General features: G+C 41.8%; 1 protein-coding gene across 1 annotated transcript in view; it reads left to right on the forward strand.

The window, feature by feature from the left end:
• The window catches only part of LOC104033656 (sphingosine-1-phosphate transporter SPNS2-like), a 138287-nt gene that overhangs the window by 60856 nt on the left and 64110 nt on the right, over positions 1 to 13321 (forward strand). The window contains exon 3 of the mRNA XM_075720125.1: positions 4797 to 4933. Coding sequence (XP_075576240.1) covers positions 4797 to 4933 — 137 coding nt within the window. The remainder of the gene's footprint in view (positions 1 to 4796; positions 4934 to 13321) is intronic.

Raw genomic sequence — 13321 nt, forward strand, 5'->3', positions numbered from 1 at the left:
TAACTGAGGAAAGGCAGCCTCTGCATGTGCCTCTCTGCCAGTGCCTCTCTTCCTTCTTGGTCCATCCGTGTGGATGACCCGCTGACAGGAGAAGCCGCTCTCTGAGGTACAAAGGGTTGATCTGTCCACGTAAGGAAGGAGCAAGTGAGACAGAGGCAACAGTGTCTTTGGAGTCAAGGGGTGGAAAGCTGATGGGTCAGAGCTGTTTCAGGGAACAGTTATAGAGTCAAGCTGGTAAATTTTTGTTTGGAGGGAAAGAAGAGAAGAATAAGAGCAATGAAGTCTAGTTCCAGTAGGCAGGAGTTTTTGTGACTGTTAAATATAACGTCTATGGTTTCTCCCTCTCCCCTCATCTCCTTTGCTCCTGCTGTCTGGGGGTTTACTTTTCCACTGGGTGCACAAATGGCTTGTGAGGGGAAAGCGTGGGCTGAATAGCAGCTCCCTGGCCATAATCCTTGAAAGATGACTGAAGCTACAGTACATGAAGTAGAGGCTGGGGAGGATGCTTTCCTTCTCTGGTGGGTGTTATGGGTGGGAAGTGTAAGGTTTCTATTTTTTTTTTTTTTATGCTGCACATTTTTGTAATTCCAGCCATGCACAGAAAAAGCTGGTCAGTGCTGGCTGTGAAGGTGCTTGTGCACCTGTACAGGGTGGGACAGGCATTCAGAGGCAGAAATAGACACCAAGCCATCCTGTTTGGGCAATTATACTCTTCCTGCATTCTCACCGCAGTTGGCATTTCAGCGGCTAAGCCACAAAGGGAGGTATAAAGACAAATGGGATCGCCTTTTGAAAATACCTGTACTTAAAAGAACCTCCCTCCTGGGATGGCATTCATTATGTGTCTGTTTATTCATCCTTTGCTCACATGGTAATTTGCTCCTGCAGAAATGTATCTCAGCTCCACCCAGTGCTGGGACCAAGCCACTTCTGCTGGCACTGTTGGAGATCATTTACCAAGAGAAATTAGCTGTACAGCATACAGAATGGCGACTGACATAGCTATACCTGCCCACAGCTGCTCTGAATGCAATCACTACCTTTCAGTAGCTCATCCCAAATCCCAGTGGATTTCTAACTCTGCCCTAGCTTGCACTGTACATCTTCTCAAGAGTTGGTAATATTCTGAGATGGCTTTAAGTGTAAATGGGAAGAGGAGCTGTTGATTTGGAAGAGGCAAATGAAATGCCAGCCTCTGTCACGGCGCTCTCATAATATAAAAGATTTGTGGCAGTGGGTTGAGCCGGAGCTGCAGCTGCTGTGGTGTCACTTGGATATTAATTGAGGAGTGGGTGAATGCAAGGAGCAGAAAATGCTGTGGAAGAGGGGAGAGGAGCCAGATAGGAAGAGGCTGGCACAAGTGCCACGCTCCTTTACTGGAATGCATCCCTCTGCGTTATGCCGTCGCCATCTTTCTCTGCAAATTAATCATGCTTCCACTGTCCCTCTCTCCAACTGAATGTAGTGGCAGTTTTCTGTCTTCTGCCTTCATGGTGTTTAGTTGTTGCAGAACCTCAGCTTCTAGTCTAGAGTAACTCAGGTCTCCACCCCACCTGGTAACGTGCCCTAGATTCATTCAATTCTATTCTGCCAACCTAGTCGGTTTTTCAGGAGTCTCGTCTGTCATTTGCAGGAGTAATTGCAAAAATTGATTGATGGGAAATGCCTGTAACAGGCAGATCCTTTTGACAGACCACACAGCCATAATATTCTGCATTTATTTGAGTCAATCAATGCTCTGATGCATATTTGGGTCATAAATACTCTGATATAAATTGCATTTATTATTATGACAGCTGTGTTCCATTACCTATTATTTATTAGGTTCTGTTGTCCTTTCGTTTTACACCTTGTGGAGCTGTCAAGTCAGCTGCTTACCAGTGACAAAGCTCACAGCTCAGTTCAGAATCTTCCAAAAATAAATTCTCTGAAGGGATTTGAGTAACAGCAGGATGTATGTTGTTGGAAAGGCATTGGACGATCTTTTTTTTGGTTTGTTCTATTGGAAAGAGGAGGTTTGTGCTTTTTGCCTGCTTTTGCCCGAATTCCAGAATTAGACTTTGCATTTATGATCCAGAGATCATTGAAGCTGATAAATCCCACTGATTAATGTGAATTTTGGATCACAACCTCCATGTCTCAATGTTGAATTAATCAGGTTATTTGATATTTGAAATGGTGGGATGCTGACTTCGATATTTCTAATTTTCCCTTGGAAGCTTTTTTAGCTTCATGTCTTTTTACTTTGTAAAAATGGCAGAATATCTGATTCTGAGCTGAATGAATTTCAGTGTCCTTCCAAGGGAAAGGTCAGATTGCAATGGGCACACTGCTCTGTACGAGTCAGAGTAATTTTCAGCTTCTCATTCCCAATAAACAGTCATATATCCTTTGTGCCAGGTTGCTGCACCAGCTTTGCAAGGTGCCGAGCTCTTTGGTGTTAATTCAGGCAAGCACTTAATCATGGAATTGATGACTCTAAAGTGCTTAATATAAGCATGTGCTTAAGTGCCTTGTTGGACTGGGGCCAGCGCAGATGTACTCTTGCAGGGCAGAGATTTGTAAGCCACTTCTGGTCTACTAGAGCCAAGTTCGCTGGAGATGAAGGGTTTCAGGGTTGCGCAGCCCAGGGAGCTGGACTGTGCTGCAGGGTTGGGTGAGCATGACAAAATGCCCCTCCGTGGGATAGAGAGTATTTACCCAGGAAGGCCCTGTCCTGCGACTAAGCAGGGAACCAGCGTCTCCAGAACGGTGGGGCTCTTGGGCTACACCGAGCATGGTGTGCACCAACTGAGCAGGAGGTGGGAGCCTGTGTGAGTGGAGACCTGTGCCAGAGACACGCAGCAGCCCTGTCTGGCAAAGCTGGGCTGTGCACCAGGAGTGGGCCACAGGGAAGGGGCAGCAGCGCTGCTTCGTATTCCTAAAAGGTATCAGCCCCACAGACTCACACGAGGACTGAGTTGCCTGGGAATAGAGTGCTAAGCTGGCTTTCAGACTAGCTGTGTAGTTTCTCTGTAAAACACAGGAGATGAAAACACTGCATAAGTGCTCATAGTTGTATTCAACAGGTTTTGTTTGCACAAGGATTTTGGGGTAGGTGCAGGGAGCGAGCGTTCTGTCTTATCAATAGGGTTTATGTGCTAGCTTAACAGCAACACTGTTCATAGCATTACTATTGAAATATGTGTGATACGATGTTGCATGTGCTTCTTTTCATGTCTTAACATTTCTGTATTATCTCTGTTTATTTTACTCTAAATGTAAAAAGAGTAAATCTGTAATTCCTATCAAATATCGCAGTGCAAAGCTGATACACACACGATCATATGGCTCACAAAATATAGATGCAAATGGATATGTATTATTTATAAAGCAGCTTTGACATCTTAATATATTAAAAAAGAAGAGACATTTAGATCATTTCATGGTTCAGCATTCTGCACGTTTTTGACCTGTTGTATATCATCAGCCATTGAAATTCATAATTTGGATCTTAATCACTTCAATTTTATGCATGCATTCCATCCAAAGGGGTGTGTGTCCTCTGCTCTTGCCTTTTTTTTTTTTCCTATTCTATCCCCCTCCCCCTCCTTTTATACAATTAAAAGTAGACAGTTGGGGTTAGACAATGGCAAAAGCCCACGCTGCCTTCCAGGAACTGCCCAATAATTAATGAGAGTCATAACTCTGTGACTAAAGAAGGATCTCCAGGTATTCCAGTATCCCACCCAAATCCTCCCAGGTTTGCTGAACCCAGACAGTCAGTGAAAGTCAAAAAGTTCATACTACATGGCAGTAAAATCGATGTAGTTGCTCTTACCCAAATCTCTAATGTGGACAGACAAAAGCCAGGTATAAATCAGCTTAGAATCTGGCAATTTCTGTCAAGTTCCAAATTACTGTGAATATGGTGCGAGTGCCTCATTTCAGGTGTTTTCATTGATGTCACTGGACAGATTGTTTTGAGCTGGGCTGGAGGAGTGAATTCTGAAGTTGAGGAGATTTTGCAGAGGTTATTCTATCAAGAGCCTCATTCCTACATGCCAGAAAGTCGTGGGTTAATGCTTCGGGTTTTTTTGGGGGGGAAGGCAAGGGGAAAGGTGAACTTGTAATCTTTCAGATGAGGATATTCCTGGCCTCATGGGGCTTTGTAGGTTAAAACTCTTTCTTTTACTGAAATTGTTGCTCAGCGATGGGTTTAAATACAAGTTCAGTGCTGGTGAAAGGATCTAATGAGATGGGAGCTTTCTGTCTAACTACAGGGTTGGTGCCAGTAGTATGATAGTAGTGTTAACTGTTTGTCCTCACTGTTTCATGGTTGCCTTAACCTACTGCTAGGAAGGATGAAAGAACTTCAGTTTCTGTGGACTATTTCTCTCTGGTCTCTGCTGCAAGAGCCAACAAGGAGCCCTTGGCTTGCTTTCTGTTTGCCTGTAACTCCTTCCAACCTTCACTTCATTTTCTCAGTGACATTTAGGCAGAAGCTCCTAATTTATTCTGTCCTGGTTTTGCCCATTCCTGGATGCTGAGCTCTCAGTGGACTGTGAGGGGCTGGTGCTTTCAAATGTAATACGACTTCACTGGTCTGAAGTTTCTCTGGGAATGAAAAATCTGTTTGATTAAGGAAACACTGACTTCTGAAAGCCTATAAGAATGCACAACGTTGTAAGTCAAGGCTGCAGAATGTCTAATTAAATGGAATTGTTCTCCAGAGGAATTGGCTTGTAGAAAATTAGTTTTCATGTTCTTAGCCTGATGTTTATTAAATGTTTCTTTCCTTTTTCTCTCCTTTGCAGTTTTCATCTGTAGTTTCATGGTTGCGGCGCCTATCTTTGGTTATCTCGGTGACCGTTTCAACAGAAAGATCATTCTCAGCTGTGGGATCTTCTTTTGGTCAGCTGTTACTTTTTCAAGTTCCTTCATCACTGGACAGGTAAGATCTTTGCAAAGGCACTTCGCAGGATGTCCTGAAAAGATGGACAATACGTTCCTAAAAACTCCCCGCTTCCCATCACATTGTGCTCAAGGGGAACGTATCCCTCTGGTGTGTATTTGACATAGAGCATGTTGCATTATCTGACGTTTTGTGGGTGAAGTGTGGTCTGTGTAACTGTGTTTTCTTAACTGTGAAAGCTGCTATTCTTTGATCATCCATGTTCATAAAAAAATAACAGGTGAAGCATATCTAAGCAAGAGTTTCTGTTGACATAAGGGTTTTGTTTTGAGGGAGAACCTAAAGAAACTTTAAAAGGCTTTAAAAATTACTTGGAAAAAAAAAAAATATCCATGGCTATGTAGTGGTTCTCTTGTCTTCTGATATGTAACAGAAACCACTGGAGTTGTTGGGAAGTCTGCTCATGGTATGTGGAAAGACAAAATGCATCCAGTAGTGGTTTTACACATGCGCTTTGTCTCCTGTCCAACAAAGGCAGTGAAGGTGGATGATAGCATAGAGATTAGACATAGTTTCAGCTCCTTTAATGCCAGCTGATGGATATGTCTGGGGAACTGATGATGGAGTCATAAGGCTCACTTAATTTTGTCAAGCTATGCACAGCATCCCTCACCTGCTTTCAGGACAGCCACAGTACCCCATTTTGAGGACTCCTCATTGCATTAATTTTCTTGCCTGTCAGAGACACTTGGAGGAAACAATGATCTGGCAGTTTCTGGGGAAAAATATGCTCTTGTTTAAATGATATTATAGAGGAGGTTTAATTAGCTGCAGGTGGCAACATTCCTGGAGAGACAAATCACAGCTCCTGGCATCATCAGACTGATTTCCCTGAGGGAGGTAGGGGCATTGCTCATTCTTTCTGTCCAGCTGCGTTCCAGAGATTGCAGCATTGTGGTCATGCCTAAAGAATGACAACCAGAAACTAAACCTCTCTGCACTGCTCTCTCCTGCCCACACACATGCTCTGAAGTTTCTAATAAAAGAGAATTTCCACCTAAAGTGGGCAGTGGCAGTGACATGTCTGTCTGGCTTTCATGTTGGATTGATTGTCGCTGTATTTCTAAAGAAAAATGCATATGGCCAAATATAGAAGCCTTTAACTCAGTAAAGTGTTCTGGTTTATAATTGGCCAGGAAGCATCCTTTCCAGAGAAAGAACATTTCCCATCTAAAATGAAGGAGGATGTTTTGGTTTTCTTTTTGTTTTGTTGGGTTTTTTTAATTTATCTTCATAACATTCTGCAAAAGCAACTGTGATCAGAGCCCAGAGAGGGAAGCATTTTATGAAGGAACCAATTACCTGCTTAGAAACACTTCTCATGTTATGAACACTCATTCATGCTCATATTCTCATCTCTCTGCAATAGACCGAGTCCCGTAGTTGCAAGTAGTGGAACACTGGAACTGGACTGATGTAATCTGTGTTTTCAGAGTTGATTTTCAGTTGAAGGATTTGGGGCTTATTAGCTGAAGTAGTTCATGGATTAATATATATGGTCATCAGTATACAGGAGCTCAGTGTGGAAGTGGCATATTTTTAGCCAAAGAAAGGGAGAATAATGTTTAAAAGCTGGAATATGTTTGGAATCCAAACCCCAATGTTTTGGAAGTCACAAGAGAGCCAAGACCAAAATAGCCTGACCTGTGTTAATTCCTCCTGGATTTGCATTAGTACTAACTCTGGACTCAAACTACAACCTTGGACACAATTCCTAAATACTGAGAAAAATCCCCTGTCCTGATTTTACTGCGATCCTCAACTCTACCAGAAGACTTATCTATTAAGCCAGAGGTCTCATGCCCAGCTCTTGTTATCTGCTCTGGGAGATTATGGAAAATTTTGCAGCTGCTGTATGGATGTGCTCAACCCAGTGGCTGCAGCAGTTGAGCAAGGTTATAAGAATAATCCCAAATTCACATAGTATCCCTACCACTTTGGTATCCTTTTTGGAGGCCTGATCTCTAATTGGGAAGACATGCCACATTGAACAAGGTGAATTCCTGAAGTACTAATGAGAAAAAGGGCCAGAAAAGAGCTGATGCAGCTTTTTTTTCTTTATGCAGTGACTAACTAGGCATTTTTCCTGAGCTTTGTCTTCTAGGATTCATTTGAGGAACAAAACACTGGCTCTTCTCTCAACATTTTTTCTTTCTTTTAAGACAGTATATGTGTTTGTCAGGAAGTAAGGCTAGGAGCTGAAATATAAGAAACTCTTTGCTGGCACACATAATAGCAGTAGTAAGACTACTGTAAGTAGATAAGTACTCACATCCAAGTCATCGTGAAAACACAGGGCTAGAAGGAGCAAGGTGGCACAGGCTAGGCTCATTGAGATACTGTACAGAAAACTCCTTTACGTGGCAACAGCAAAAATACTGAACTAGGCGAGATACAATAGCCATTCAGTAGAAATAGCAAACTCTGTCTTCAGGGATTGCCTTTCTTCAAATTTTGACAGTGTCTAGTGCCCTGTGCATGCTATCACTGTGTAATTAAATAGAGTACACATCCGCAGAGTTCAAATTTGGAGTGTAAATAGAAAGAGACAGCTTAACAAAGGCAGAAAGCAGCTACAGAGCTGGTGGACTCTGAAGGCACCCAATTTGTAAAGGTTTTTGGCAGTGTGTTGTTAATATTAGTTCCTGGCTAAAATTTGGGCACTTAAAGTAAAACAATCAAAATGCTATCATTTGAGTGAATATCTAGATTATCTGTAATTTATTGTGCAAACAAGCATACAGAAAAGAACACATTAATTCTTATCTGTCATGTTATTCAATAAAGAAATACCCATGTGGCAAGAAAAAGACATGGAGTGAGAAACTACCGCAGAGAGATGGATTTTTATCTGGAAAAAAGGATTGGAGCACAGTGAAACAGTTCATCTAAGATACTATCTAAATGCTATTTCATGCTGTTTGGGTTAAAAAGATAGTGATGGGAAATTGGCAGATAAAACAGGGAATTGGATATATTTGCCGCGCAGACACGTAGTTGCTAGAGAGCACTGCATTAAGGTTTGTAACCACTTATTAAAATATCCTTAGTTATTTATTACCACATATCTTTGGGCTTTTAACATGGAATAATGACCATCAAATAAATGAAGAATGAATCTCTCATGTGCTAGTAGCTACTAAATAATAGGCTCTCACAGGAAAAAAAGAAAATCAGACCAAAATTTAAGGATAGTTCTGGAGTATATAGGGGGTGATAGTTACAGAAAACAACAATGCATGAACTCCATGCATAGCAAAATAGCAACAGGAAAAATAGATACATAAATGCTTGGTTACTGTTCATGAGGTCTTAAATTACATTTAGAACAAATCAAAAGAAGAAACCCAAATAAATACATAACAGAGACTAATTCCATAAACACACCTGGTTTCATGGATAAAAATAGCTAATGATAAATTTAGCTAAAGAAAATAATCAGAAGTAATGAGACTGGGATAATATTGAAAAGGTCACTTCTTATTCTGTCAAATAATGTGATTTGACAATTTATATTAGTGCAGAATTTCTCTATAGAAAAAGAAGAAATGAGTCCTCCTGCACTTCATCTCTGGTACTTGCACATTTCTCCTCTATAACACTGTTTAGCACTTTCTAAAATAAAAGTTGTATAAAGAAATGATTAACAAACTTGTTCATTAATCTAAAATTAAAGTTGGTACATATTTAGACATAGCTCTAGATTAACTCCATGTATAGAAACTTCAGTAAAGTATGTATATGTCTTAATTCGTATTTTTTAAGTATGAACACCTGCTTAGAAATTGCCTCCCTTTATGCATGCCTTTTAATCAGTTCTGCACCTGTGGGTACACAAATTTTGGTACTTTCACCTGCAAACCCTTTCTTGTGTTGTTTTGGCTTTTGGCAAGCATTTGGAGAAAACACTTTCTGGTGGTTGGTTCATGCTCTGTAGTAAATCAGCAAAAAGTAAGTGAGCTGCTGTGCAGTATAGGGTCATATCACAGAGAAATGCATTGAGCGCACAGACTTCATGGAGTTTCGTTACCAAGATGCATTCCTGTCCAGACAAAAAGCTAAATATGTGTCTGTCTTCTTCTGTATCAATATAAACTCTGATTTAATAAGTAACCATTTTTTTCTCTGGATAGCATTTTGATGAGCATAGTGCCTGATTGCCTGTGTTGTAGCTGATCATCTTGAGCTTGTTTGTATTCCAGGATGTCATTGGAAAGAGTCTGTAGTCCCAGTTGCACCATTTCTCTCTTTCTGAACAGTTTCACATGAAGCAACTTGCTTATCAGGAGTGATCAGGCCACGTGCTGAGAGTTTGTTTCTGGCTGCTTGGATATCCACAGCTATTAGTCATAATAATAGTTGTTACAGCTGACTGCTTTGGCCAGAAGTTTGTTGTAGATGAAACCTTGCTTTTGGTGCTAACCTTCCTATCCCTTTTAGCACAAACTTCTGAGAAATCAGGATCCCTTTCCCTCATGGGCAGACACCAGTTTCTTAAAGCAAGAAAGAGCTTGGAGGTGGAAAGTTGCAGACTGTTCTCTAGTCTTGTGACATACTGCTATTTCCTATGTAAATATCTTGAATAAAGCATATTCTGTGTAAAAGGGATGCTGTTTTACAGATGAGCAAAGTATTCTGCTAAGTAGTTTGGCTCCAGTAGGCTAGGAGACCAAGTGTACCTAATAATCAACCAGACCAGGCTGTGGTAATGTGGGTTTGCTGGGAGACATCAGAGCTGCAGATGGTAGAAAGTTTTGAAATGGAAAAGCAAAGAATTAACAAGGTAAACCAGGAACATGCTTTTGAATCCTCCAGTTCTTGGTAAATATTCCTGTTTAAATGTTGATATAGCTAACATGATAAAATCTTTTTGCTCCTACTGCAAGTTAATCTCGATAGGTATTTCTACTAGTGTTTTTTTTCTTTTCCTCTCATTTTGATTTATCTCTGAGGGAGGAAGCAAATAGTCTGCTGTGGAATTCCAGTTAGCCTGCAGTGCTTGCTAAAGTCCTATCTTTTGGACTTGCCACATGTATATTTATTTCCAAAGCTTGTCTTTCAATGAGTGCTAAAAGAGAAACAACAAATTATGTGTAGTATGGAACAAACGGTTAGCTGGGTTAATTTAAAAGAAACATAAACATAAACCAACCCCACCCCCCTACACACAATGATTCACTCCAAGGAAAAAAAAAAAGCCTTTAGTCTTATGTGCTCTGGCAGAAGTTGTATTGTAAAACATACAGCTTTGCTTCCTTTGCTTCCACTGTGTTAGATAAATCCACAGTTTGAAAACCAGAAACAAACAAAACTAAAAGCCCCAAGCTATCGTTTTGTATGTAAGAAGGGTACTGAGTGTTATCTTTGAAGTCACAATGAATTACTGGAATGTTTATATCCCACTGTTCCATCCCATTACTTTTGAGAGGAACTCTCTTTTAGAAAGAAGGCAGATTAGGTTCTCCCAAGCAACTTTGTGAAGTCTGCTGCGCATACATTCAGTCTCTTCCCTCACGTGCAATTCCTGACAGTTTGCGTGGCTTTTACAGAAATCGGTGCTGGAACTAACACGGGGTGTTCATGGACAAAGGCTGTTAGTTGGCTCTGGTGTATTTTGCCAGCCTTTACTGTGGTACTGGAACCCTACAGATGAGCATATGCTACTGACATTTGGATTTCTGCACGCTCGCCCTTTTGCTGGACTGCTCAGGAAAAATATAGTCCACTGTGTACTCTCTCATCACAGAGGAAGAGATGAGGGTGGGTAATATACTACAATAGTGTCACTATTCTAACTGCCAGCAGTGTCAACACCCAAATTACTAAGTGCTACTATTATGGCCCTGGTATGCTGGTATAGTGCCCCGCTGCACTACCTGGCAGCTGTAACCTGCTCCTGCCTTGCCTCTGCTCTGTTAAGAGGAGACATGACAATGTATACATCTCCTCTTCTCCCCAGCTGTCAGGGCTCCCTCCTCACCACGGAAGAGCTGCTGTGCTGAGGAGCTGGGGATCAGTGGGTGCCAGGTGAGGAAGGAAGCTGTGCTGGAGTTAGGTGGCTCTGAAGTCATAGAATCATAGAATCGTTTAGGTTGGAAAAGACCTTTAAGATCATCCAGTCCAACCATTAACCTACACTACCAAGTCCACACTAAACCAATCAAGGGTAGACTAGACTAAACCATGTCCCGAAGTGCCACATCTACCCGTTTTTTGAACACCTCCAGGGACGGTGACTCCACCACCTCTCTGGGCAGCCTGTTCCAACTCTTGAGCACCCTTTCCGTGAAGAAATTTTTCCTAATATCCAACCTAAACCTCCCCTGGCTCAGAGGAGAGGGAAAGGGTAGTGGGGTTCTCATCACTGCTTTACACTGCAGAGTAAAATTCTGCCTCACTTTCCCTCTCCTGTATGCCTGAAAGCAGATGGTTTGAAGAAAGATAATTCCCACAGCCCCCTTCAGACCTGCTTGCCCGCTCAGCAGCCTGCTGTGCAAAAGGCTTACTTGCACTGCAGTGTGCTGGTGATGGCATTGCCCATCAGGAGAAGAGATGAACCTACCTCAAGTCTGGTTACACGTACCTACACCTGTACAGCTGCTAGAGATGGAGTTATCCCACCAAGGGTAACTTCTAAGAGCTGCAGCTCTTGGGACATAGAAACTGTTGGGTTCCTGCAGCAGTTCTGCTGTGAGAAACATCCTTTGTGTTTTCATGGCTACTTGACTCTCCAGCTCTAGCTACAACTAGATCAAGACTAACAAAATCCATGCTTCAGGGACAAGGAAGCATGACAGTTTCTATGGAATTGAAAGGCACCATTTCTTTGATTCCTCTCCAGCAAGAAGGCACCTGCTGCTCCTTCCCAGTGCTATTCACAGCACTCTTACGAGTTTTACTATCTTGCATTTTTTTAATATGGATTATGTGAGGTGTACTGCAGGAAAAGAATACTCTTGCTTATTCTTTCAGTAATGAAGCATTGGCTGAGCTGCTCTTAAGGTATTCTGGGCATCTGTCAAGTCTGCTAGCATCTTCAGCACATCTGATACCAAATACTGTATGGGAAACTGTTTTCATGTAAGAGCAACATCTTCTCTTGCACATACAAGTGTAATGCTTTGAACTCTTGAATCTTGGGTCCTCGTTGTTCCCTCAGATTTTTCTGACCGAGGACAGAAGAGGTGGGAGAAGCTTTATATAGATTAAATAGTTGCAGCTTGCTGAAATAGAGTGTAGAATTACATACATGTGTTTGTCTCCTAGCTGCTTTATACTCCTACCTTGTCCCTTTCAACCTGTCCCTCTTCCAAGGGAAACTATAAATGAAAAACAGGTTAGGGTGTTCTCAGAGCATCAGCCCCCAAAAAGCCAATCTATGAGAGGTGCAGGCTTTTCATAGGTGTTATCAGAAATTGAAGTGTTGTATTTTCTGAGTGTTGTTTTTTTCCCTCCAGTATCTGCATCTATGTATCTGTAAAGCGTTTGGAAAGAGTTATTGAAAATGCAGCTGGTGATGGCTGCCGGGAGAGAGACAGAGTATAGCTCCAGAGCTTATTCAGAAAGCTTATTTGCGTGATGAGAAAAATGAGCTTAAAGAAACTATCATAAGGAGTATCTCTACCATACATAGCGTTTCCTGCCTCCAGTGTGTCTGGAACAGGATCGGTTCTGCTTTCCCCTCTGGGGCCCACGAGCAATCAAGATTACACTGCCCAAGTCCGACCTTCCCCAGGTAGGGGCAGTTTGGCACCATGTCCCATTCAAACTTCTCAAATCTCAAATCAAAACCCCCATCATGTGCTGTTATAAGTGTGCTTCCTGCCCTCTGCTACCTACTTTTGGGTCATTAATTGGTCTGAAAGCATGCAATATCTGAATCAAATGCTGTGGATCTAAAAGAAGAAGAGATGTTTCTATTGCTGAGTGTCATAACTCACCTGAACTGAAGCATGCTGCTGCACAGGCTTCTTTTGCTAGTTCATTAAAATGAAGGCAGCAATTTGCACTGAAATGCCAGAACTGCTCCTCAGAGCTCAGGCATTTTCTAGAGCAGGTGGACAGAGGTTTGTGCTGGGAGAGTATCAAGAAATAGGCTTGACGCTTAATGCTGATTTGCAGTAGGTCTCAGTGAGGGCTCCACGTAATTGTCTACCCTCTTTTTTAGAAACCCATTGCTTATCTAGGTTACTGGAAGATGTTGAAATTATTATCATAGGGTCTGTGATTGTGGTTCTGATTCAGCTCTTGCTTTGGAAGTCTGTGGGAACCTTTTCTGTGTCTTTGTGGGAATTGAGTCAGACCCTGTATCATTTTAAATCAATGTGCTTACATTTGATGCTGTTTCATTGGATCATGAAAATGCCT

Source organism: Pelecanus crispus, chromosome 12, assembly GCF_030463565.1.
Source record: "Pelecanus crispus isolate bPelCri1 chromosome 12, bPelCri1.pri, whole genome shotgun sequence".
Lineage (NCBI taxonomy): Eukaryota > Metazoa > Chordata > Aves > Pelecaniformes > Pelecanidae > Pelecanus > Pelecanus crispus.